General features: G+C 44.2%; 1 protein-coding gene across 2 annotated transcripts in view; it reads left to right on the plus strand.

Annotated features, from left to right (window-relative positions):
- SENP6 (SUMO specific peptidase 6) overlaps positions 1–27,750 on the plus strand; it is a gene marked incomplete in the record, with an annotated part of 3,063,818 nt that overhangs the window by 1,259,514 nt on the left and 1,776,554 nt on the right. For both annotated transcript variants that reach the window (XM_044070093.1, XM_044070102.1), the window contains 1 exon segment: positions 26,571–26,922. In XM_044070093.1, coding sequence (XP_043926028.1) covers positions 26,571–26,922 — 352 coding nt within the window.

A 27,750-nucleotide genomic window follows, 5' to 3' on the forward strand; every position in this document is an offset into this window, starting at 1 on the left:
AAAATTTTATTAAAAAATCCTGCTGCTGACCCTGAAACTATCACACAGGGTCCCAAAGGTGTAACGGCCTCAACAGCTAAGAATCCTACCCCCTCTGATAGATATTCCGGTGCGCTGGATAGATGGGGAAAGAAGGTTTATACATCTGCAACCTTGGCAATTAGGGCCTTAAACTGCCAGTTTCATGTGCTTAAATATCAACAGCATGTTATGGGATTATTGAAACAGAAAATGTGTTGATTTCTGAATGTGTGAAATATAACGAATTACAGGAATTATTGCATGCAGCAGAACAGGTTGGAAAGCATACTTTGCAGTGTGGTTTTGATTCCTTGGAGGCTTCTTGCAGGGCCGCGGTTACTGGATCTGTGATTAGAAGGCATGCCTGGCTCAAGGAGCAAAATCTGCCTGATCATGTTAAAGCTAATTTGTTGGATGCACCTTTACAGCATGATACTCTGGTAATAAGGCAGAAGAGGCTTTAAAGAAAATGGAAGACAAAGCTAAGTCTATGCAAACTATAAAAGACTTCTTACAAGTGCAGCCACCAAGATTCAGTAGACACTGGCCTACAAAAAATTGGTCCTTTCCTGTGTCCGACTGAGCCTCACGGGGCAAATCCAGGTGCTCAAAAGGCTCTAGATACCAATCACAGGGTTCTTACAGGTCAAAGCAATGGGGTGCCTCTACTTCCAAATCTGGAGGAAACCAAGCACAACCCTACAGTAAACAGTCTCAATGACTTCCCTCTGCCATCACCAAGCACTTATCTTTTGGCAGCCCCCTTAGGGGAAAATTAGCACTTCCTGCTCAAAATTGGCAGTTAATAACCCAGGTCATGTGGGTATTAAACATAGTATCCCAAGGATACAGATTTCATTTCATACCTTGCCAATTCCAAATGGTTGGCCAGATCTGCCTCAAAATCAATGGGCAGAGGCACAGAAACAAGTTACGTCCCTCATGGATATGGGGGCTATTCAACCAGTACCAGACCAGGTAAAAGGGCAAGGGTTTTACTCGACTGTTTCTGGTACCCAGAAAATACAATGCCTTGCGCCCAATACTGGATTTATCGATTTTGAACACATTCTTGGACATCCCAAAATTCAAAATGCTGACTTTGCAACAGCTTCTGCCCATGCTGGGCAAGAACGCTTGGTTAGTGACTCTAGACTTGAGGCATACCTGCATATCACAGTAAGGGAATCGTGCAGAAGATACCTCCGCTTCAAGGCTGGTTTTATACATTAACAATTCTCTGCACTGCCCTTTGACTTATCTACTGCGCCCAGGGTCTTTACAAAGTGCCTGGCACCAGTATTTGCATTTTGCAGACAAAGAAGCATGCAGATCTGTCTTTACTTGGGCGACTGTCTCATTTATGCAGAAAACAAGGACACCTTGGTCTTATCAGACCGCAACCCATTTTCCCACATGCTTTTGGGAGTCTTAATGTATTGTTTTGCAAATTTTAGCTGGGCCTGGATGTTTTTTTTTTTTTTTTTTTAAGAAAGGGCTTCCGTCTTGCAATCCTACCCCATAGCCCAGTCATATGGAGAATACGGCAGATTGTAGTCGCATGTAGTACGCAACCAGTACTAGTCAGAAATTCCTGCTGCTCCTTCAGTGTTGCTGTAGGTCTCTTTGCAGCCTCCCTGACCAGTTTTCGTCTTGTCATCTCATCAATTTTGGAGGGACGTCCAGTTCTTTGCAACGTCACTGTTGTCCCATATTTTCTCCACTTTTTGATGACTGTGTTCACTGTATTCCATGGTATATCCATGGCTGTTGAAATTTTTTTGTACCCTTCTCCTGACTAATACCTTTCAGCAATGAGATCCTTCTGATGCTTTGTAAGCTGTCTGGGAACACTCATTCATATGCCAGGGTTTGAGTACACTCGATTATATCACAGATATATTGATGTTTTTTGCTTGGACTAGCACGCTGACACAACTGGACTCGTTCATTCAGTCTATTAATGACAGCGTTTTTCTTAAGTTTGTTAAATCTGGTCGTGGTAAAAATGTTTCATTTTTGGACACTGCTGTTTCCATTGATGCTGTTAATAGATACCTGGTTTCTAATATTTTTAGAAAAGACACTTATAGAAATAATTTCTTGGATTTCACTAGCCAGCATCCATTTGATATGGAGAAAAATGGTAATTAAGGGCCATTTCATCAGGTTGTCATGATCAGTTATTGAGGATGAATTCTATAAGAAAGAATGTGAATTTTTATCTGAACTGTTATTGCTAAAACATTACCTCCACATCTTAATTCAGACTGTAACTAAAGAGGTCTCTGATGCTAGATACCTCAGATTTCAGCCGATTTTAAAATTTGGTTTCATACCGAAACAACTAGCACCTGATAACACTGGTGTTAACAGAACTTAAGTTTTCAGATACCCATTAGCCAGGACAATGCAGTCTATTAGGAATATTGGAGATAGAAACTGGAACATTGTTACAAGCTTGGATGATTTGGCTGCTGTCCTAGGGAGTCAACCTTTGTTCACATATAAGAAAACAAAGACTATTAGGTCTTTGGTTGAGAACAGAGACACTGCCTTTTCTATTGATCGAGTTTACAATGCTACTCAACCTAAAGGTATGTTCCCATGTGGAAAATTAGTTTGCTGCCAATATATACTTACTGGAGCCAGCTGCACTTTCAGACATAATGGTTTTACTATGTTCTTTCCCTTACACTATGACTGTAACAGTAAGAACATGGTGTACGCGGCTGTGTTTGAGACTTGCCATTACTTTTATATTGGAAAAACTGACCGCAAATTGTCTAACCGATTGAAAGAGCATTATGGTGCTATTAGAGCTAAAGACTGCAGAAATGCTTTAGCAAATCATGCTTTATCCTGCACTAATTTTTCTAAACTCAGTTTTATTATCTTGAATCAGGTTGAGTTATTTTTCAGAGACTATGGCACTTTATTAGAAGTGAAAGAACTGAAATGGCAACTACAAATGGGAGTGGACTATGCACCAGGACTTAATGACAATTTGAATTTGAGGTGTGTCTTGCGATGACAAGCCTGTTTCCATTTTCTATTGTTATTTTTCTGTAGAATTGTTGGCATTTATACAGGTCATAAACATTTTCTTTGTTTAACTTGCATGTAATTTGTACAGCCTCACCATAAAACCAGTGGGTTGCATCTGTGCAAAGGACTTATTGAATATGCATTTGTCATACTATCTCTTGATTTAGGGTTGGTTACTGTAACCTAAGTTGGGTGTTATGCTTCTATTTTATCACATTTTTATTACCCTTTGCTCATTATTTAACTCTGCACTGTTGTACATTTCTTGTGTTCTGATGAAGTTCCAGGATATTTCAGGAATGGAAGCGCTAAAAACCACCGTGTGTTGTGTTTTTTGTCCATACACCTTAGAAGTTTTTTAAGTGCAATATATACCTATATATATATATATATATATATATATATATATATATATATATATATATATATATATATATATTGTGTGTGTGTGTGTGTAAATGTCTGTATATGTTTGTGTGTGTATATATGTGTGTGTGTGTGTGTGTGTATATATGTGTATATATATATATATATATATATATATTTGTCTGTGTATGTATTTGTGTATGTGGGTTTGTTTATGTATTTGTGTGTGTATATATATATGTGTATATATATATATAATGTGTATTCGTGTGTGTGTGTGTATTTATATAGACATATATATACATATATATATATATATATATATATATATATATATGGATTCACTTTATAATCCCAAGATCCTTAAATACTGAATCTCAGAATTTCGAGACCATAAAGCTGAAATCTCGAAATACCAAAAGCGCAAATATTGAAATCGTGAATCCTACACTAACCAGACACCACACACAAACACACACCTTCCCCCCACACACAAACACACAAACCTGCACTACATACAAGCAGGGGGACAAGCCCTCCTGCACCCCTCTACTTAAATATACTAATTCCAGGGTTGCACTACACAGACAAACACACGAAAATACCACCACACACCTACATTCCCCTTGCACAGACACATCACAGACACAACACTCACTGACACACATTAAAGCCCCTAAACAACACCCTTAAACATGCATACTTACCTGAACTTCCATTCATACACCGCAACACCAGAAGCGCTACTTCAACATCTCCGAACGTCAGGATTTTGAAATTCGTGCTTCTGAGGTTTCGGTATTTAGAGCTTTCGGCTTTATGATCTCGGGATTCTGAAATTTGGTATTTCAGAATTTCGAGATTATAAAGTGTTCCTATATATATATATATATATATATCTGTATGTATACACACACACACATAAGCGTGTGTGTGTGTGTGTATATATATATATATATATATATATATATGATGCACACACTCATGTATGTGTGTTTTATGTATGTTACAGGTGATTGTTATAACTACACTTTCCTGCTCCGCATACAGGGATGAAGACAAGTACCAGCTCTATTAGTACTTTCTGTACAAAACCTACATTGGTCTTTGTGGGAAAGTGAGAAAAGTATATCTGGAGCTATTACACAGAAGAAGGACAAACAAATGTGACCTTCACCAACAGAAAGAGAGAAGTAAAAGAGTAGGTTTGTGAACTATAATTCCTGTGCTACAGGGTTTGATTCCTTTAGCCCTCATTTGCCGTTTGAATGACCTTGAGGAAGTCACTGAACCAGACATTGCTCCTGGGTCGCCCCTGAAAAGGGACTGTGTTGACTGGGTCAATCTAGTTAACAAATTATTAATCTGAAGTTGTTAATCTTCTTCCTATTTATCACTGATGGGTTCGGTTCTGAGCCTTCGGAACCGAGTCTGTCTTATACCAAGCTTGTGTGCACCAAAAAGCTCTCGAGCTAAGCTGCTACCCACAATGCCCTTTGCTCAGTTACCTCAGATCTCGTTTGCCACACAGCCATATAGCAGCATTTCACCAAGCTCTCCAACTAACTGCTTTTTCAGATATATTTACTAGTTTTTTTAAGTGTTTTCTCCTTTTATAAACTGTTCTTGTTTTCTATATTCCTTCAGCTCTACCCACAGGTATTTCTCTTACCATTGTTGGTATTTCCTTTCTCTCTCCTTCATTTCCTCTTTTTCCTCACTCTTTCCCTTTTGTGTGTGTGTGTGTTCTGGGATGTCTGAAAAGAAGGGAACTACAGGGTTTATACACTGCTGTTCTTGCAGTGGTAAACTACTGAATAGTGACCTCCATGAAGTCTGTGTACTGTTTGGGGGTTCCACATTTGTCGGCGAAACCCCCGTGTGATATTTGTGCTAGTTTCAGTCAGCGGACGGTAAATGAACGTTGTAACAAACTGATATTAAAGAGTCTGCTTGCTTCACCTTTTTCAGAGGCTATTTCTGTGACGGAGGTCTCATCCCCTCCTTCTTTGGACAAGAAACTTTCTCGATTGGACCCCTCTTCACCGGCCGGTGACTGAGGTAAAAGTCACAAACACAAGGCCCGTAAGTCCTCATCTGAACACTGTCCTGCCTTCTTGGTGCCGACTACTACATCGGCTTCGAGCTCGGCTCCAGTGAAGTTTACCGAGGTTGCCCCGTCGACGCCTACCCCGTCACAGACGACTATGGCACAGTCTACTGCCTTGGTACCGACCAGCGTATCTATTTCTCTTTCAGCACAGACATCGCCCATTTCGGTGTCGATATCGGTTCCGATGACTACCTCGGAACCATTCTCGTCATCCACAACTATCGTAGCTTCGGCTCCGAGCCCGTTCATGGCTCCAACCATACCGTTATTACCAGTTGCAAAATTGGAATCTTAGGTGCCGTTCTCTGACACACCACGGTCCCGATACTCATATACTCTAGATCCTTTTGCCGGACAAGCCTGCAGTCCCTTTTTGGACCGGCCTAATTCCCCTTCATGGGCATTGGTGAGATCCACCAGGAGCCTTTCCGAATTGGATGTGGTGCGCCTTTTTGACAAGCTGCTGACCACCAGGGTGATTTCAAATCTGCCTAGACCCTGTTCCACTCCAGGCTTTGGGTCTATTTTTCCAGCAAACCCTACTTAACTCTCCTCCCTTTGATCCAAGGCTCATTTATCCAACTTTTACTTGAGGACTTCCTTCCTCGGCACCGACAACGACTCTGTCTGAGGACCCGAGATCTCTTTGGGTGTCAGTTCCGTCGGAACCCACCCTTCCTCAATCTCATGCTTGGGGGGTGGAACCCCTGGTTCCAGTGTCGGTTCTGACGGTTTTGTCCACCCCAACCTCGGATCCGAGGGTGAAAACCGCTCCGAGTCTGCTTTCGGCTCTGTCCCTGGGGACTGACCGTTTGGAGTGGGGTGTGACCCCGGTTCCGATTTTGTCTTCTTTGGTTCCGGGCTCCCATTTCTTTTTGGGTGGGCTTGCTCTCTGGATTATGGAGAGGGCTCTTGCTGCTTGCAGTCCTCCTCAGTTGGTTACTCCCCCAGTTCCTTCTGAGCCACAGCTGTCAAAGGCCCACACCGCCAGGACTCCGAGAGCACAAGGCCCAGGAGACCCCTTTCCAGGGAATTTCCCTTTCTGAGTCTTCTTCGGAAGCACCCACCGAAGAACCCCCTCGGAAATGGGTGTGTATGAAGAAACACATGGACTCCCCAGAGGAGTCCCTCATGGAAGCTACAGACTATGATGAGGGGGAAGGGTCCCCACGGTCACTCTCCCCTCCGACGATGTCTCCAGAGACATCATGAAAATCTTGAAACAGAGGGGGTGACGGGAAGTCCTCCAACCCTTTCTCGGAGGAATCTGTATTCCTGCAGGCCTTTCGCTGTCAGCCCTCTACTTCTTGGGTGACCCCCCCCCCCTGCCGATGAGTTGGTGAAACTCAACGTGTAACAGGCTTGGAAGAGCCCCAACTCCATTGTAACCATCTCCAGATCATCAGACAAAGTACTCTCCCCTCCAGAGGATCAACCCCATTGGTCCAGAGGTTTACTAGTGGACACTACGGTGGTGGTGGCTGCCATGAAAAAAGGATCTTGCAGAAGAGAGTCCTGCTGTTCACCCGCCCAACAGTGAGTTCCCAGGCAGTAGACAGATTAGGGAAGCAAGTCTTTGCATCAGCGAACTTCACAGTTAGGTCTCTGAACTTTCTGGCACATTTTGCGAGGCTCCTGAGAGATCTTATCTTTGAACTCTCCGGAACTCTTGCAGGTCAAGTATCGGATGGAGCACGAGATAAAGTTGCTTCCCAACTTGCCACCTTAGAATCTATATCTAATTCATCCATGAGGTTGCTGTCACACACAACCGAAGGAGCAGCTAGAGCTGCGGGTGCAGGCGTAGTCATGAGACCTCACGCCTGGGTACACATTTGTGACCTCGCGGACTCCTTCAAGTCTTCCTTTCTAAATGCCCCTATCGAGCCATCCGCTCTGTTCCGTGCTAAGGTCAAGAATACATTAGCCAGGTGCAAACAAGACGGGAAGACCTTGTCTGCCATTGGCCTACTCTTTTCCAAACCTCAGCATTCCTTCTCCAGGAATCAGAGGAGCAGAAAGATGTGGCACAAGACGTTTCAAGGTCCTTTCCGAGACGCACGTGGTGAGGACTACTCCAGAGGCAGAAGGGGGTTCCAGTAATGGAAGATGTTCCTTTCGGGCAGAGGGGGTCCATGGAACCAGGGATCCAGAGATTCCTTCTCAGGTAGAGACCATATCAGTTCTCCTGAAGCGCTGCCCGATTGCTTTCCTCTGGAAGCAGTCGGGGCACATTTTTCTCTGCACTCAGCTGCCTGGCTCTTCATTATGAACAATCAGTGGGTGCAGAGAATCATTACCAGAGGCTACCATATTCCACTAATAACTTACCCAAGACCTCCGAAATCCCTTCCCGATGCTCCACCCAGTCAAACGGAGGAGGCAGCTTCCGAAATAAGAAAGCCATGTCAAAAACGAGCCATCCAGCAGGTCCCCCCAGATCAGTGTGGATCAGAGTTCTACTCGAGATTCTTTTTGGTGCCAAAGAAAACAGGGGACTGGAGGCCCATCCTGGATCTCAGCCAACTAAACCAATCAGTAGTTCGGACCAAGTTCCGCATGGTCACGGTTCAGTTCATCCTCCCCTTTCTGCGGGAGGGGGTGTGGATGTGCTCATTAGATCTCCAGGATGCGTATTACCATATCAAGATGGACAAGTGCTCCAGGAGCCTACTTTGCTTCCGATTGGGAGCCAATCACTACCAATTCAGAGCCCTGCCTTTATGTCTCTCGGCGGCCCCCGTCTTGCAGTGGTAACAGCTCATCTGAGACTTCAGGGATTCCAGGTGTTTCCATACCTAGACGATTGGCTCTTCTCCGCCCCCCACCAAGCATCTTCTGGTCATGGCACCCCGTTACACCCTGGCTCTAGTGGAGTCATTAGGCATCACCATACATTGGGAGAAATCAAACCTTCAGCCATCACAACTGGAATTCATAGGGCAGTATTCAACACCCAGTCAAGCCTGATCTCACTTCCTCTCCACAGGCTTCAGAGACTAAGGGCACAAGTTTAGGTGAGGCTCGGTCGAAGCATGGTGTCTGCAAGGGAAATCCTTCAAGCCTTGAGATCTATGGCTGCAGCCATCCCCATAGTTCCCTTAGCCAGACTATACATGAGATTACTACAATGGCTCCTTCAGGCCCAGTGGATTCCCAATCTTCACCCCCTGAGCTCAAAGATTCTCATCACCAACATCTGCTAACAAGTGCTCTCCTGGTGGATGAGTACAGACGAAAACCTTTGGTGTTGTCCCTTCCAGGTTCCACAGCCCAGCGCCACGGTGACCACGGATGCTTCCCTGATGGGGTGGGGGGGGGCACTTCCAGGGAAAGTCAGTCCAAGGCACGTGGTCTGATGTAGAGGTCAGTTTGCATATCAATGTCCTGGAGTTAAGAGCAGTGCTGTCGGCGTTGCAAACTTTTCATCCACTCCTTCCATCCGGAACGATTGCTCTACAGTCGGACAACATGTCCATGGTCTGGTACATAAACAAACAGGGAGGGACCAAATCTTACCCCCTATGTCACGAAGCCATGAGAATCTGGCAGTGGGCGATAGCTTCCAACCGCTTTCTGACCGCAACGCATATCCCAGGGAGCTCCAACGTGATTGCCGACAGACTGAGCAGATGCATTCTTCATCCTCACGAGTGGTCTCTCAACCCGAGTGTGGCAGTGGAAATTTTTAGCTGTTGGGGCCAGCCATGCTGCGACCTTTCCGCCTCCCCTTCAAACACGAATTGCAGCAGCTACTTTGCCCTCTTTCCCCCCCTTGAGGAGTCACCGAGAGACACTCTAATCCACAGTTGGCCCATGGGTCTCCTTTATGCTTAACCTCTGATTCCTCTAATTCCCCTTGTTCTACAGAAAGCTATTCGGTTGAGAAGCAAAGTGATCCTCATTGCCCCGATGTTCTTCGTGTTTCACTGTTGCAGTCATCACATTAGGGTTATCTGCTTGCAGTAGCCCTCAGTTGGCCTGATTATCAAAGTCCTGGGTCCTGCGTCGGTTGCTGTCTCGTCTTCCATGATGTCAGGTAGTCAGGGGTATAAAGCATACAGCCGATGCCATTACATCAGTCTTTCTTGCCGTGCGGTGCCCGAAGCAGAAGCAGTTCACAAGTGCCGGTCGGCCGACTCCTGGAATTTTCGTTTTCGAGTTTCAGATCCGAAGTCTTCAACAAAGCTAAGTACCTCATTGGGGATCCTTTTTCTTGCTCTAAACCGATTGTAAAAGTTAACTATTGTATTTCTTGTGGAAAGCAAATACCTCATAAAGATTTTAATTCGTACTGCATTCCTTGCTTAGGCCCAGACCACGGCGTACCTCGCTGTTGGTTTTGTGCCTTATTCAAACCTCGTACTATTCGTTGTTGGTTCATTTATGCATCTAAATATTTTGGTACTCAGTTCAGTTATCCAGAAATGGCTTTGATAAGCCACTTGATTACCGACATTCCGAAAAAACTCAAAGATTAAGACAGAGACAGACCGCATAGGTCCAAAGCTGATGACGTTTCTCTTAAGCTAGTCGCCAGTTTGCCGGTACTCAGTGATGCACTTTCGCAGCCCCTGATACCCGGTACTTCTGATTCTCAGGCCTCTACTGAGACCCATTCAGAGTCCGGTATGCCGCAAGATGCTTCTTTGATTGTGGAACCTGCAGATGTCTCTACCTTGGATGAGTCCAGAGCTGCTGTGCAGGCACTGGCTTCTGAGGGTGTATTCAGGCCTACTGACTTGCATATTAAACCAACGCCATCTTCTTCTTCAAGGCCTAAAACCCAATCCATGCCTAGAAAACCGACGCCCAGTCCACATGATCAGGCCCCTATGCCTAAAAAAACAAATGATAAGAATGGCTGAAGACCTTATTACTCTAATCAGGGGAAGCCACCCTTCCCCCTCTAAGAGACCTAGGACTGATTTTCCTTCTGATTCTTTCTCTGTTGACCAGGATTTTCCCTTATCTACCTATGAGGACTCTGATGCAGAGGATTTCGTTCCCTCTGCTTCCCTTCCGGAGGATTTCTCCTTTGGTGAAACCTTGCATACTCTTAGGGAGCATTTTCGCTGGGAAAGCCAGGATTACTCTGACTCCTAAAAGAGGCTTAGGGAATTCTTATTCCTACATCAACACAGGCCTTTAGCTATCCCTCCTGTACTGGACATTGTAGATGATGCCTTCTTGTAATTTAGCTTGACCCTGGACTCTTTACCTCCTGCTCCCAGAAAACTTGATGGGTATTACAGGGTGTCTGACTCTCACCATTTCCTCTTTAAAAATCCTACTGCGGATCCTGAGACCATTTCACAAGGACCCAAGGGCATTAAGGATGCTACTGCCAAAAATCCTACCCCCTCTGATAGAGATTCCAGGGTGCTGGATAGATGGGGTAAGAAGGTATACACTTCTGCAACCTTGGCCATTAGGGCCTTAAACTGCCAGTTTCATATGTTAAAGTATCAGCAGCATATTATTGGATTGCTTAAACAGAAAATGATGTTAATTCCTGACTGTGCTGAAAATAAACATTTACAGAATTTAATGCATTCTACTGAACAAGTTAGAAAACATACTTTGCAATGTGGTTTTGATTCATCAGAGGCATCTTGCAGTGCTGCTGTCACTGGGTCTGTACATAGAAGGCATGCTTGGCTTAAGCAATTCTTGCCAGATCATATTAAAGCTAAATTACTGGATGCTCCCTTAAACCAAGACCGCCTGTTTGGCAGCAAAGCAGAAGTACTACTTAAAAAGATGGAGGAAAAAGCTAAATTTATGCAAACTGTTAAAGATTTCCTGCAAGTACAGCCTCCCAGATTTAGTAGGCATTGGCCCTTTCCTGCCTCTTCCAGGCCTTCTCAGTCCAAACCCAGTACCAGTAGAACAACCAGGCTTCAGTCCCAAGGTACTCACAGGCCTAAGCAGTGGGGGGCTCCCAGTTCCAAAGCAGGGAGTAGTAAGAATCCCCACTATGGTAAACTGTCTCAATTAATTAACTTTAAATCTTCCAAGCCCTGCTCAACTGACTGTACCTTTAGGGGGAAAGATTGCCCTGCATGCAAAAAATTGGGAACTCATTACCCAGGACAAATGGGTTTTAAATAGTTTCCCAAGGATACAGATTTCACTTCACTCCTTACCAACCCCAAACGGTTGGCCAGACCTACCCCCAAATCAGTGGGCAGAGGCTCAAAACCAAATTCTCTCTCTTTTAAGCATCAGGGCTATTCAGCCTGTCCAGGAGGAAGAATGGGGACAAGGTTTCTACTCAAGACTTTTCCTGGTACCCAGAAAAGGCGATTCCTGGCGTCCTTTCCTGGACTAGTCTTTCCTAAACACATTTTTGGTAATCCCAAAATTCAAGATGCTAACTCTTCATCAGCTGCTTCCCATGCTAGGCAAAGATGCCTGGTTGGCAACACTGGATTTAAAGCAAGCCTACCTGCACATCCCAATAAGGGAAACTTGCAGAAGATACCTACGCTTCAGAGCAGGCTACATGCACTATCAGATGTTCTTCATGTTTCACTGTTGCAGTCATTACATTTGGGCAATCTGCTGGCAGGTTGCCTTCAGTCAGCCTGAATATCAAAGTCTTGGGTCCTGCTTCAGTTGCTGTCTCCTCTTCCATGACATCAGGTCGTCAGGGGTATAAAACATGCAGCCGACGCCATTTTCTTCAGTCTTTCTTGCTGCACGGTGCCCGAAGCAGAAGCATTTCGCAAGTGCCGGTCAGCTGACTCCTGAAATTTTTGCATTCAAGTTTCAGAACCGAAGTCTTCAATTAAAGCCAAGTACCCCATTGGGGAAACTTTTTCTTGCTCCTTACCGATGTCAGTAAAAGTTAATAATTGCATTACTTGTGGGAAGCAAATACCTCATAAGGATTTTCATTTGTACTGTATTCCTTGCGTAGGTCCAGATCATAACATGCCTTGCTGTCGGTTTTGTGCTAGATTTAACCAACGCACTATTAAGCAGCGGTATATCTTTGCTTCAAAATCTTTTGGAAACTGATTTAGTTACCCTGAAATGTCGTCGGATAGCAATCCGACTACCGGAGTTCACAAAAAATGCAAAGAAGAGGACAGAGACAGACCGTCACGGTCCAAAACCGATGAAGTTTCTCCTAAGCCAGTCGCCGGTTCGCCGGTACTCAGTGATGTGCCTTCGCAGCCCCTGATACCGGCTACTTTTGAGTCGCAGGCCTCTACTGAGATCCATGTAGAGTCTGGCGTGCCGCGAGATTCTCAGAGTATTGTACCCGCGGATGTCTCTCCCTCGGATGGGTCCGGAGCCACTGAGCAGGCACCGGCTTCTGAGGGTGTTTTTAGGCCTCAGCATTTCTATATAAAACCAACGCCAGCCTCAAAAACAGACAATAGCAACTTCTAAGGCTAAAAAACTGACGCATGAGCCATGTGCTCATGCCTCTGTGCCTAAAAAACAGATGATTAAAATGGCTGAAGACTTAATTACATTGATCAGGGGTTCCCAACCCCCCCTGGATAAGAGGCCTAGGCAAGACACTGATTATGAATCTTCAGATCAGGTTTCTATTTCTTCTGATCAGGAATTTTCTGTACCACCCTATGAGGATTCAGATGCAGAGGAATCCATCCCATCTGCATCTCCTCCTGAAGATTATTCTTTTGGAGAAACCGTGCATATTTTAAGGGAACATTTTCATTGGCAGAGTCAGGATTTCTCAGAATCAAAAAATAGGCTTAGGGATTTCCTCCTTCTTCCTCAGCATAGGCCTTTGGCTATACCTCCTGTATTGACATTGTTGATGATGTGTTTACGGAATCAAGCATGGCTCCAGATTCCCTACCTCCAGCTCCTAGTAAGCCAGACAGATATTACAGGGTTCTTGACTCCCACAAATTTTTATTAAAAATCCTGCTGCTGACCCTGAAACTATTTCGCATGGTCCCAAAGGTGTAAAGGCCTCAACAGCTAAGAATCCTTCCCCCTCTGATAGAGATTCCAGGGCGCTGGATAGATGGGGAAATAAGGTTTATACGTCTGCAGCCTTGGTAATTAGGGCCTTAAACTGCCAGTTTCATATGCTTAAATAGCATGTTATGGGATTATTTAAACAGAACATGATGTTGATTTTGAAAGTGTGGAAAATAAAGAATTACAAGAATTATTGCATGCAGCAGAACAGGTTGGAAAGCATACTTTGCAATGTGGTTTTGATTCCTTGGAGGCCTCTTGCAGGGCTGCAGTTACTGGATCTGTGATTAGAAGGCATGCCTGGCTCAAGGAGCAAAATCTACCTGATCATGTTGAAGCTAAATTGTTGGATGCACCTTTACAGCATCTTACTCTGTTTGGTAATAAGGCAGAAGAGGTTTTAAAGAAAATGGAAGACAAAGCTAAATCTATGCAAACTGTAAAAGATTTCTTACAAGTGCAGCCACCAAGATTCAGTAGACACTGACCTACAAAAAAATTGGTCCTTTCCTGTGTCCGACAGAGCCTCAGAGGGCAAATCCAGGCACTCAAAAGGCTCTAGATACTAATCGCAGGGTTCTTACAGGTCAAAGCAATGGGGTGCCTCTACCTCCAAATCTGGAGGAAATAAAGCACAACCCTACAGTAAAAAAGTCTCAATGACTTCCCTCTGCCATCACCAAGCACTTATCTTTTGGCAGCCCCCTTGGGGGAAAATTAGCACTTCCTGCTCAAAATTGGCAGTTTATAACCCAGGACAAGTGGGTATTAAGCATAGTATCCCAGGGATACAGATTTTCCATACCTTGCCAGTTCCAGACGGTTGGCCAGATCTGCCACAAAATCAATGGGCAGAGGCACAGAAACAAGTTACGTCCCTCATGGATATGGGGGCTATTCAACCAGTACCAGAACAGGAAAAAGGCAAGGGTTTTACTCAAGACTGTTCCTGGTACCCAGTAAAGACAGTGCCTGGCGCCCAATACTGGATTTATCGATTGTGAACACATTCTTGGACATCCCAAAATTCAAAATGCTGACTTTGCAACAGCTTCTGCCCATGCTGGGCAAGAACACTTGGTTAGTGACTCTAGACTTGAGGCATACCTGCATATCCCAATAAGGTAATCGTGCAGAAGATACCTCAGCTTCAAGGCTGGTTTTATGCATTACCAATTCTCTGCACTGCCGCTTTGGCTTATCTACTGTGCCCAGGGTCTTTACAAAGTGCCTGGCACCAGTAATTGCATTTTACAGACGAAGAAACATACAAATCTATCCTTACTTGGATGACTGTCTTATTCAAGCAGAAAACAAGGACATTCTTCTTCACCTGGCGTTTGTAAAAAGGCTTCTAACATGCCTAGGGTACACAATAAATGAAAAGAAATCACAACTGATACCTTATCAAAACATTACATTCCTGGGTGCAAGCTTGAATACAACTTCCCAGATGGCTTACCTTACGCCAGACAAGCAAAGGCAACTGACTATTTACTTCAAACAGATGGCAACAAAAACCCAGTTATCTGCAAGACAAATTCTGCCGGCTTTGGGGTTCATGGCATCCTGCATTCTACTAATTCTATATGCAAGACTGCATATGAAGAAACTACAGTGGTATCTAAAAAGTTAGTCAGCATTGTCACAGTCTGGAGACAATGATTCCTCTCATTCCCTGCCTACAACAGGAATTCTTTGGTGGGCAGAGACATGTCACCAGAACAGGGGACAGTCTTTCACTCTTCCCCCTGCCACCCAAACCCTAACTACAGACTCAGACTATTCTTGGGGGGCCCACCTGGCGGAGAGATGCATTCAGGGCATATGGACTCCAAAACAAATGCATCTGCATATCAACCAGAAAGAGATGTTAGCTGTTCAGAATGCACTGACAGCCTTCAAGGACTTGCTTCATCCAGGACAACTACTGATAGACGGGACAACACCACAGTTATGTGGTACATAAACAAGCAGGGGGGTACACATTCCTACCCCCTTTGCAGACTAGCCATGACATTGTGGGACACAGCCTTGACTTACCAAGTACATCTTCAAGCTCAATTCCTGCCAGGAAAACAAAATGCTCTGGCAGACGACCTAAGCAGAAATCTTATGGACCCTCACGAGTGGAAACTGGATCCACAAGTCTTCAGCTTGATAACAGAGAAATGAGGGAGTCCAGACATAGATCTATTTGCCTCTCCCCAAAATTATCTACTGGACAAATTCTGCACAAGGACTTATCACAGACAAGCATGGAAAGTGGATGCGCTATCCTTCAGTTGGAAAAAAACTATCAGTCTACTCCTTTCCTCCTGTGCTTCTTCTTCCCAAGGTCTTACTAAAGGTCAGACAGGAAAAAAACAAAAATGATCCTAATTGTCCCGGACTGGCCTCGCCAGCACTGGTACCTAATTCTAAGGAATATGTCTAAACTCCCTCCTTGGTACTTGCCTCAAATACCTAATCTACTGTCTCAGCAGAGCATTCAAATTCTGCACAATCAGCTCCAAACTCTGAACCTGGCAGCATTGGCTGATCATGTAATTATTCAAACAACACCTCTCATTAAATCTGTGATAGATGTCATTTTGGAAGCCAGAAGGCCTAGTACTAAAAAATCTTATGCTGATAAATGGAAGAGATTCTGTGCTTGGAACCAAGCACAAGGGACGGACACAGCAAAGCCAAATATTCCTCAGATTTTACAATACTTGACTGAGATGCTTGACAAGGGCTTATCTTTTTCATCAATAAAAATCCATGCCTCTGCCATCTCGGCTCGTTACAACACAGAGCCTCCCATCTTTTCTCATCCTCTGCTAAAACAGTATCTTAGAGGGGCCTAAAAATTAAGACCTCCCAGAAGATCACCAACTCCTGCATGGGACCTCAATTTTGTGTTGGAAAAGCTCACCCTGCCTCCATTAGAACCAGCAGCTACTGCGGATATAAAGTTTTTTCTTGGAAAACAGCTTTCCTTCTGGCGATCACTTCAGCAAGAAGGGTTTCAGAACTACAGGCCCTCATGACTGTGGAGCCTTTTATTACATTTTACCCGGACAGGGTGTCCCTCAGTACCAATCCTTCCTTTATGCCTAAGGTGGTATCCAGTGTGGCTCTTAACCAAACTATTCACCTGTCAACATTTTACCCAAATCCGCAGAACAAGGGGGAGCGGATTCTACATTCCTTGGACGTGCACAGACAACTAAGATTCTACTTAAACAGGACCAAATCTTTAAGAAAGTCTGAGCAGCTACTGCTGGCATTTGCTGCAGGATCAGAGGGGAAGGCTATTTCAAAGCAGACTATTTCAAAGTTGATAAGCCACTGCATTCGCTTCTGCTATTTGCATCATGGTAAACCGGTGCCCAAGGGAATCTGGTCACATTCCAGCAGGGCTGCATCTACCTCAGCAGCTTTTCTTAGATGGGTGCCAACCAAAGACATTCTAGAAGCTGCTACTTGGAGCTCTGTTCATACTTGTACAAAGCATTATCATTTGCCGCTCTTCTCTAAGTCCAGGGCAGGCTTTGCCACTGCAGTTCTGCAGGGCTTTATAGCCGTTCCTAATGCTATTTAGTTCTAGCCTTCCATCCATACCTTTGGGATTCTACCCAAATGTAATGACTGCAGCAGTGAAACACGAAGAACATAGTACATTTGTGTACACTTACCATAAATGTAGATGTTCGAGTGTATTCACTGTTGCAGTCTGGGTTACCCACCCGCCATCCCGCTTTTTTCTAAAACTTCTCTTTCCTTCACTCTTTTCTACATCCTTTGTGGTGTATTTGCTTTTAGATGAAGGCAAAGTTTATGTTACAATTGCATTTATATATATATATATATATATATATATATATATATATATATCTATATATATATATATCTATATATATATATATATATATATATATACACATATACACATATATATATATATATATATATATATATATATTTTTTTTTTTTTTGCTCCTCATTTGGGGGGCACCTGACATCTGGGGCAAGAAAAACTGAAGAAAATGGCGTCAGCTGCATGTTTTATATCCATGACGACCTGACGTCATGGAAGTGGAGACAGCAACCGACGCAGGACCTAAGACTTAGATATTCAGGCCGACTGAGGGCAACCTGCCATCAGATTACCCAAATGTAATGACTGCAACAGTGAGTACCCTCAGACATCTACATTTATGGTAAGTGTACACAACAGTACTTTTTCTGCACTGCCCATTGGCTTGTCTACTGCGCCCCGGGTATTCACAAAGTGCCTAGCTCCAGTCATTGCATTTTGCAGGCAAAGAAATATTCAAATATAACCATACCTGGACGATTGTCTAATTCAGGCAGAAAGCCAGGACATGCCATTAAATCATTTGGCATTTGTAAAGAAATTGCTAACGTCTCTGGGGTACACCATAAGTGAAAAATCACATCATGTATCCTGCCAACAAATTGTATTCCTGGGAGCAAGCTTAAATACAACTTCCCAGATGGCCTTACTCACACCAGAGAAACAAGTTCATTTGACAGTCTACTTCAAACTACTGGCCTCAAAGACCCAGCTATCTGCAAGGAAAATACTGCAAGCCCTGGTGTTCATGACCTTTTGCATTCTACTAATTCCATATGCAAGACTGCATTTGAGGAAACTACAATGATATCTAAAAAGCCTATGGTGTCAACATTCTCAGGATCTAGAATAAATGATTCCTATCATACATTGTCTATAGATAGAGGTCCTTTTGGTGGGCAGAGGCCTGCCACCAAAACAAGGGACTGCCATTCACTCTACTCCCTGCCGCTCAAACCCTAACAATAGACTCATCAGATTATCCTTGGGGGGGGGGGCTCACTTGGCAGGGCAGTGTATTCAGGGCAAATTGAACCCAAATCAAATGCACCTGCATATCAATCAAAAAGAAATGTTAGCTGTACAGAAGGCTCTTACAACCTTCAAGGGCCACATTCTTCCAGGACAATTATTGGTAAAGACGGACAACACCCCTGTTATGTGGTACATAAACAAGCAGGGAGGAACCCACTCCTACCCTCTCTGCAGACTAGCCACGGCTCTGTGAAACACACCCTTGAGCTACCAAGTGCACCTACAGGCTCAATTCCTGCCAGGAAAGCTAAATACACTGGCAGACAACCTAAGCAAAAATCTCATGGACCCACACGAGTGGAAGCTGGAACCAAAGATATTCAACATGTTGAGAAACAAATGGTGGAGCCCAGAGATAGACCTGTTTGCCTCCCCCCAGAACTACCACTTGGACAAATTCTTCACAAGGACACCCACAAACAAGCTTGGAAAGTGGATGCCCTGTCCTTCATCTGGAAAAACCTATAAGTTTATACCTTTCCCCCTCTGCCTCTCCTCTCCAAGGTACTACTAAAGATCAAACAGGACAAAACATGGACAATACTGATTGCACCAGACTGGCCACGCCAACACTGGTACCCCCTCTTGCGCAGTGTGTCACTGCTGCCACCATGTCACCTGACTCAGACCCCTGCCCTGCTGTCCCAGCAGGAGGGCCAGATTCTTCACCCACAGCTTCAAACCCTGAACCTGGCAGCCTGGCTAATTACCTGATCTCTCCATTCCCATCCCTCAGTAAGCAAGTGAAGGATGTCATTCTGGAGGTGAGGAGGCCTAGTACTAGAAAATCCTATGCTGAAAAATGGAAAGGATTCTGTTCCTGGAGCCAAACTCAAGGGATGATGGCACAGCAGTGCCCAGATTACCCCATATTCTTCAATACTTGACTTGAGATGCTTCACAAAGGCCTTTCCTTTTCCTCCATCAAAATTCATGCCTCAGCCATTTCAGCTCATTACAACACAGAACCACCCCTCTTCTCTCATCCACTGCTAAAGCAATTCCTCAGAGGTGCCGAAAATCTAAGACCACCCAGGAGAGCCCCTACTCCAGCCTGGGACCTTAACTTTGTATTGTAGAAGCTCACTCTACCTCCCTATGAGCCAGCTGCAAGTGCAGAGTTGAAATTCCTTTCTTGGAAAACAGCCTTCCTTCTAGCCATCACTTCAGCAAGAAGGGTGTCTGAATTACAGGCCCTCACGGCAGTGGAGCCTTTCATCATCTTTCATGCTGACAGGGTGTCCCTCAGGAACAGTCCCTCCATGTCCATGGTGGTATCCAGTGTGGCCCTTAATCAGTCCATTCATTTTCCAGCCTTCTTTTCTAATCCACAGAACAAAGGGAAACGAATACTGCACTCTTTGGACGTGCACAAACAACTTAGATTTTACTTAGACAGGACTAAGCCTCTCGGGAAATCTGAACAGCTGCTGGTTGAATTCGCTGCAGGGGCAGAGGGGAAGGCCATCTCAAAGCAAACCATTTCTAAGTGGATAGGCCATTGCATTCATTTCTGCTATAAGCACCATGGAAAACCTACCTCACAGGGGATAAGACCACATTCAACTAGAGCTGCATCTACCTCTACAGCCTTTCTCAGTGGTGTCCCTACCAGGGACACCCTAGAAGCCGCTACTTGCAGTTCTGTACATACCTTCACCAAGCATTACCACTTGCCAGTGTTTTCTAAATCCAGATCTGGCTTTGCCACTGCAGTCTTGCATTTCCTTATAGCTGGTCCTCCTGCTGTCTGATTACCTCCTCCCATCCTTAGCTTTGGGAATCTACCCAAATGTGATGACTGCAACAGTGAAACACGAAGAACATAGTACAGATGTTCTTTGTGTTTCACTGTTGCAGTCATTACATTTGGGTTATCTGCTTGCAGGAAGCCCTCAGTTGGCCTGATTATAAAAGTCTTGGGTCCTGCGTCGGTTGCTGTCATTTCTTCCATGATGTCAGGTCGTCAGGGGTATAAAACATGCAGCCGACACCATTGCATCAGTCTTTCTTGCTGTGCAGTGCCCGAAGCAGAAGCAGTTCGCAAGTGCCAGTCAGCCAACTCCTGAAATTTCCGTGTTCGAGTTTCAGAACTGAAGTCTTCAACTTAAGCTAAGTACCCCGTTGGGGAAACTTTTTCTTGCTCCTTACCGATGTCAGTAAAAGTTAATAATTGCATTACTTGTGGAAAGCTAATACCTCATAAAGATTTTCATTCATAATGTATTCGTTGCCTAGGCCCTGACCACGACGTACCTTGCTGTTGGTTTTGTGCTTTATTTAATTAGCGCACTGTCTGTCGTTGTTATATTTTCGCCTCTAAATATTTCTATATATTTCTAAATATACTGCCGAAGACGCTTCTCCTAAGCCAGTCGCCAGTTTACTGGTACTCAGAGAGGTGCTTTCGCAGCCCCTGATACCCGCTACGTCTGATTCGCAGGCCTCTACTGAGACACATTCGGAATCTGGTATGCTGCGAGATGCTTCAACTACGGAACCCGTGGATGTCTCTACCGTGGATAGGTCCGGAGATGCTGTGCAGGCACTGGCTTCTGAGGGTGTATTCAGGCCTACGGACTTGCATATTAAATCAACGCCTCCTTCTTTACTTAGGCCTAAATCTCGATCCATGTCTAAAATACCGAAGCCCAGGCCACATGCTCAGGCCTCTGTGCCTAAAAAACTACTAATAACTGTAATCAGGGGTAGTCAAACCCCCCCCCCCCTCTTCTAAGAGGCATTAGGACTGAATTTGATTATGAATCTTCTGATCAGGATTCTGTTTTTTTCTGATTCTTCTGATGATCTGGATTTTCCCTTACTTACTTATGAAAATTCTGATGCAGAGGACTCTATTCCCTCTGCTTCCCCTCCTGAGGATTTTTCTTTTGGGGAAACCTTACATACTCTAAGGGAGCATTTCCACTGGGAAAGCCAGGATTTTTCTGATTCAGAAAAGAAGCTAAGGGATTACCTTCTCCTACCTCAGCATAGGCCTTTAGCTATTCCTCCTGTACTAGACATTGTTGATGATGCTTTTTCGGAATCTAGTCTGGCCCCTGATTTCTTGCCTCCTGCTCCCAGAAAACCTGACAGATACTACAGGGTCCCCGAGTCCCACAAGTTCCTTTTCAAAAATCCTATTGCAGATCCAGAGACTATTTCACAGGTGCCCAAGAGCATTAAGGCTTCTACTGCTAAAAATCCTACCCCTTCTGATAAAGACTCCAGGGCGCTGGATGGATGGGGTAAGAAGGTTTACACTTCTGCAACCTTGGACATTAGTGCTTTAAAGTATCAGTTTCATATGTTAACGTATCAGCAACATGTTATTGGACTGCTTAAACAGAAAATGATGTTGATTCCTGATTGTGTGGAAAATAAAGTATTACAGGATTTAATACATTCTGCCGAACAAGTTGGAAAACATACTTTGCAATGTGGTTTTGATTTATTAGCGGCATCTTGCAGGGCTGCTCTTACTGGCTTTGTGCTCAGAAGGCATGCTTGGCTTAAGGAGCAATCTTTGCCTGAGCTAAATTGTTGGATGCTCCTTTAAATCAGGACCGTCTGTTTGGCAACAAGGCTGAGGAGATTCTTAAAAAGATGGAAGGTAAAGCTAAATCTATGCAAACTGTGAAAGATTTTTTAAAAGTTCAGTATCCTAGATGTAGTAGGCACTGGCCCTCTAAGAATTGTTCCTTTCCAGCCCCTTCCAGGTCTTCTCAAGCCAAACCCAGACACAGCAAAAACCCCAGGTTTCAGTCCCAGGGTACTCACAGAACTAAGCAGAGGGGGGCCTCCACTTCCAAATCTGGGAATAATAAGACTCCCCTCTATGGTCAACTGTCTCAGTGACTTCCTTTTAAAATTTCCAAGCACTTATCATCTGACTGCCCCTTTGGGGGGAAAGATTGTTCTTCATGCAAAGAATTGGGAACTCATTACCCAGGACAAATGGGTTTTAAATAGTGTCCCAGGGATACAGAATTCACTTCCACACGTTGCCAACACCAAGTGAGTGGCCGGCCCTATCCCCAAATCAGTGGGCAACAGGCCCAAAAACAGGTACTTTCTCTATTAAGCATGGGGCTATTCATCTGGTACCAGAAGAGGAAAAGGGACAAGGTTTCTACTCAAGAGTTTTCCTGGTACCCAGAAAAGACAATTCATGGCATCCTATCCTGGACCTGTCTACTCTAAACCCCTTTTTGGAGATTCCAAAATTCTAGATGCTGACTCTTCACCAATTACTTCCTATGCTAGGCAAAGATGCCTGGTTGGCAACACTAGATTTAAAAGAAGTATACCTGCATATCCCAATCAGGGAATCTTGCAGACGATGCCTACGCTTCAAAGCAGGCTACACGCACTGTCAGTTTTCTGCACTGTCCTTTGGCTTATCTACTGCACCCAGGGTATTCACAAAATGCCGAGCTCCAGTTACTGCATTTTGCAGGCAAAGAAATATTCAAATGTACCCATACCTGGACGATTGTGTAATTCAGGCAGAAAGCCAGGACGTACTTTTGAATCATCTGGCCTTTGTAAAAAGGGTTCTAACTTGTCTGGGGGACACTGTAAACGAAAAGAAATCACACCTGGTAACCTGTCAACAAATTATATTCCTGGGAGCAAGCTTGAATACAACTTCCCAGATGGCTTACCTCACGCCAGAGAAACAAATTCATTTGACAACCTACTTCAAACAAGTGGCCACAAAAACCCTGCTATATGCAAGACAAATACTGCAAGCCTTGGGGTTAATGGCCTCCTGCATTCTTCTAATTCCATATGCAAGACTGCATATGAGGAAACTACAGTGGTAGCTAAAAAGCCTATGGTGTCAACATTCTCAAGACCTAGAAACTGATTCCTATCATACCTTGCCTACGCCTAGAGCTCCTTTGGTGGGCTGCCACCAAAACAAGGGACTACCTTTCACACCACCCCCTGCCGCCCAAACCCTAACAACAGATGCATCAGACTATGCATGGGGGGCTCACCTGGCAGGGAAGTGTATTCAGGGCAAATGAAACCAAAGTCAAATGCACCTGCATATCAATCAAAAGAAATGTTAGCTGTACAGGATGCTCTGACGGCCTTCAAGGACCACATTCTTCCAGGACAACTAATGGTAAAGACGGACAACAACACCCCTGTTATGTGGTATATAAACAAGCAGGGGGGGTACACATTCTTACCCCCTCTGCAGACTACCCATGGCTTTGTGGAGCACAGCCTTAAGCTACCAAGTTGCACCTACAAGCTCAATTCCTGCCAGGAAAATTAAGTACACTGGCAGATGGACTAAGCAGAAACCTCATGGACCCACACGAGTGGAAACTGGAACCAAGGATTTTCAACATGTTGACAAGCAAATGGGGGAGCCCAGATATAGACCTGTTTGCATCTCCGCAGAACCACCAATTGGACAAATTTTGCACAAGGACTCCCCACAAACAAGCCTGGAAAATGGATGCTGTGTCCTTCAGCTGGAAAAATCTATCAGTCTATGCCTTTCCCCCTCTGCCTCTGCTTTCCAAAGTACTACTAAAAATCAAACAGGACAAACCAAGGATGATTTTGATTGCTTCAGACTGGCCGCACCAACACTGGTACCCCCTGCTGCGCACTGTGTCACGGTTATCTCCATGGCACCTGCCTCAGACTCCTTCCCTGCTCTCTCAGCAGGAGAACCAGATTCTGCACCCTCAGCTTCTAACACTGAACCTTGCAGCCTGGCTAATTACTTAATTTCACCTTTACCATCCCTCAGCAAACCTGTGATGGATATCATTTTAGAGGCAAGGAGGCCTAGTACTAGAAAATCTTATGCTGAAAAATGGAAAAGATTCTGTGCCTGAACCAATCTCAAGGGATGAGCACAGCAGCGCCCAGTTTACCTCAGATTTTACAATACTTAACTGAGATGCTTCACAAGGGCCTGTCGTTTTCCTCCATTAAAATCCACGCCTCAGCCATTTCAGCTCATTATAACACAGTACCACCCCTCCTCTTTCATCCACTGCTCAAGCAGTTACTCAGAGGTGCCAAAAATTTGAGACCACCCAGGAGAGCTCCAACCCCTGCCTGGGACCTTAACTTTGTCGTGGAGAAACTCACTCTACCTCCTTTTGAGCCAGCTGCTACTGCAGACCTAAAATTTCTTTCTTGGAAAATAGCTTTCCTTTTATCCATCTCTACAGCTAGAAGGGTATCTGAATTACAGGCCCTTATGGCAGTGGAGCCTTTCATCATCTTTCATGCAGACAGGGTGTCCCTCAGAACCAATCCATCCTTCATGCCCAAGGTGGTATCCAGTATGGCTCTTAATCAGTCCATTCATTTGCCAACCTTATTTCCCAATCCGCAGAATAAAGGGGAATGGATACTGCATTCCTTAGATGTGCACAGACCACTTAGATTCTACTTGGACAGGACTAAACCTCAAAGGAAATCTAAACAACTGCTGGTGGCATTTGCTGCAGGGGCAGAGGGGAAGGCTATTTCAAAGCAAACCATTTCTAAATGGATAAGCCATTGCATTCATTTCTGCTATAAGCACCATGGAAAACCTATCCCCCAGGAGATTAGACCTCACTCCACCATGGCCGCATCTACCTCCACAGCCTTTCTCAGAGGCGTCCCTGCCAGGGACATCCTAGAAGCTGCTACCTGGAGTTCTGTACATACTTTCGCCAACCATTATCATTTGCCAATTTTCTCTAAATCCAGAGCTGGCTTTGCCACTGCAGTCTTGCAGGGCCTTATAACTGGCCCTAATGCTATCTAAATTCCTTCTCCCGACCATAGCTTTGGGAGTCTTACCCAACTGTAATGACTGCAACAGCGAAACACGAAGAGCATAGTACAGTTGTATACACTTACCATAAATGTAGATGTTCGAGTGTATTCACTGTTGCAGTCCTGGTTATCCTCCCTCCAGCCGCCTAACTTCTTTTGGTTATACCTCTACTTTCCTTTACTATGCTTAAAAGCCTTTTTGGTTTATTTGCTTTTTTGCTGGAGGTATATCTTTGTACTTTTATATTTAATTGCTTCCCATTGGGGGGGCACCTGACATCTGGGGCAAGAAAAACTGATGTAATGGCATCAGCTGCATGTTTTATACCCCTGACGACCTGATGTCATGGAAGAAGGGGCAGCAACTGACGCAGGACCCAAGACTTTGTTAATCAGGCCGTTTGAGGGCTACCGGCAAGCAGAAAGCCCAAATGTAATGACTGCAACAGTGAATACACTCAAACATATATTCACTTATGGAGGGATCGAAGCCTGGCTAAATCTAATCTCACTCAACTAGGGCTGTTGCAGCATCTGTTGCCTTCCACTCTAGGGCCTCCATGGATGATATTTGTGCAGCTGCCATTTGGGCTAAGCCCCACACATTTATCAAACATTACAAATTGGATCTGATCTCCAGGGGATGTGGCCTTTGGCTCAGTGGTTCTCAGGGATGTTATTGCATAAGAACCACCCAGGTTCTCCAAGTAGCTGGGGACTCGGTCCCATCAGTGATGAATAGGAAGAAGATTAACAACTTCAGAGAATGAAGTTATGTCTTGCCATAACGTTACATCTGAGTTGTTGATCTTCTTCCAGTCATCACACCTTCCCACCAACCCCCCCCTCCTAAGGTTCCTGATGGATCTTCTGGGTCTTCGTGGTGTATTAGAGTTTCTGCGCAGAGATGGCCTCTGTCTTTCTGGTTCTTCTATATGTTGCATGCAAACTCGATCTGAGGTAACTGAGTGAAGGGCATTGTGGGTAGCAGCTTAGCCCGAGAGTTTTTTGGTGTACGCAAGCTTGGTATAAGGCCGACTCGGTTCCGAGGGTTCGGAACCGAACCCATCAGTTCTGACTGGAAGAAGATCAACAACTCAGATGGAACGTTATGGTAGGACATAACTTCTTTTTACTACTACTACTACTACTACTATTACTCTTACAGTTGTGTCTCATTGAAGACTATGTACCCTACAGAGCTTTACTGTTTAGGCGCTTCCCTTTTATGGTTTTCTAAATTTTAACAGTAAGAATACATTGTGTGTTATAAATTGTAGACGTAAATGTAAGAATCCATGTTTATTCTAATAACTTCGTCACAATTATTTTGTATTTCAGGGGCAGCTTACCAGTGAAATGAATGTAGTATGTGAGCAGTGTGGCAAGAAAACTGAAAGTATCACAAAGTGTCAAAACTGTCGGAAAGCTGTAAGTTTCACTGAATCTGTTGGATCTCTGCAAAGGTCACCAATTCATTTGAAGTCTTCACTGCAGCAGGACTCTTTGAATGCAGGATTTAATACAAAGTCTTTCTACAACTGTAAGGATATAGCAGTAAGTCCAGTTACTGCTAACAGTGTGTTACAGCAGAACGGAAAAGTAATTATGTCAGTTGCTCCATCAACTTTAAATAGGACTGCAAGAACTGTTAAGTCAGTAGTTGCAAAGCCTTTGCATCTAAATGATCCAAGTAAGCATCACATTTTAGTGTCTCATTATTGTATTAGTAAAATTATTTTTTCTTTGTGTGTTTGTACTATCAATCACATTATTTGTTTTAACTTGCACCTTTTATGCGTATATACAGGTGGTGTGCATGTACAGCACTGGACTCGTTTAAACTTAGACATTTATCTGTCAGAATCAGGAAAGCATATTCTCGGGGGGGGGGGTGTATATATATATATATATATATATATATATATGTGTATATATATATATGTGTGTGTGTGTGTATATATATATATATATATATATATATGTGTGTGTGTGTGTATATATATATATATATATATATATATATATATATATACACACACACACACACACACACATGTATGCTTATGTATATGCGTGCACACACGTAGATACATACAGATATAATCTATGTGCACATACATCCACCCACACTTTTTTTTGCTGTTTTAATCATGGAGTAGTCATAAAGGCCACCATGCTTAAATACAAGGAAAATGTTCATAAGTTGACTTGATATAAGGGAACCTTGGTCCAAAGGTTGGCAACCAACTTTGTACTTATGTCATCAGACCTGAGGTCATATATTCTGGACACTTGGGTCAAGGAATGTGTTGAGCTTGCATTCACTCGACGGTTAGTTAGCTTGGTCACATGGCTGGGGCAAGGTTAGAAAGAAAACTGGGAAGAAAAAAAGTATAGCATCTGTTTAGAGACTGACAAGCAGGCACTTCTCTTTGGGATGACTTCAACCTCCATCTCCAATAAAGCTGGTTCTGTATGTTGAGGCAGGTCTTTGGGTATATAGTTTGATAGAAACTTG

This window comes from Protopterus annectens, chromosome 1.part0 (assembly GCF_019279795.1).
Source record: "Protopterus annectens isolate FY-2018-M chromosome 1.part0, PAN1.0, whole genome shotgun sequence".
NCBI lineage: Eukaryota > Metazoa > Chordata > Ceratodontiformes > Protopteridae > Protopterus > Protopterus annectens.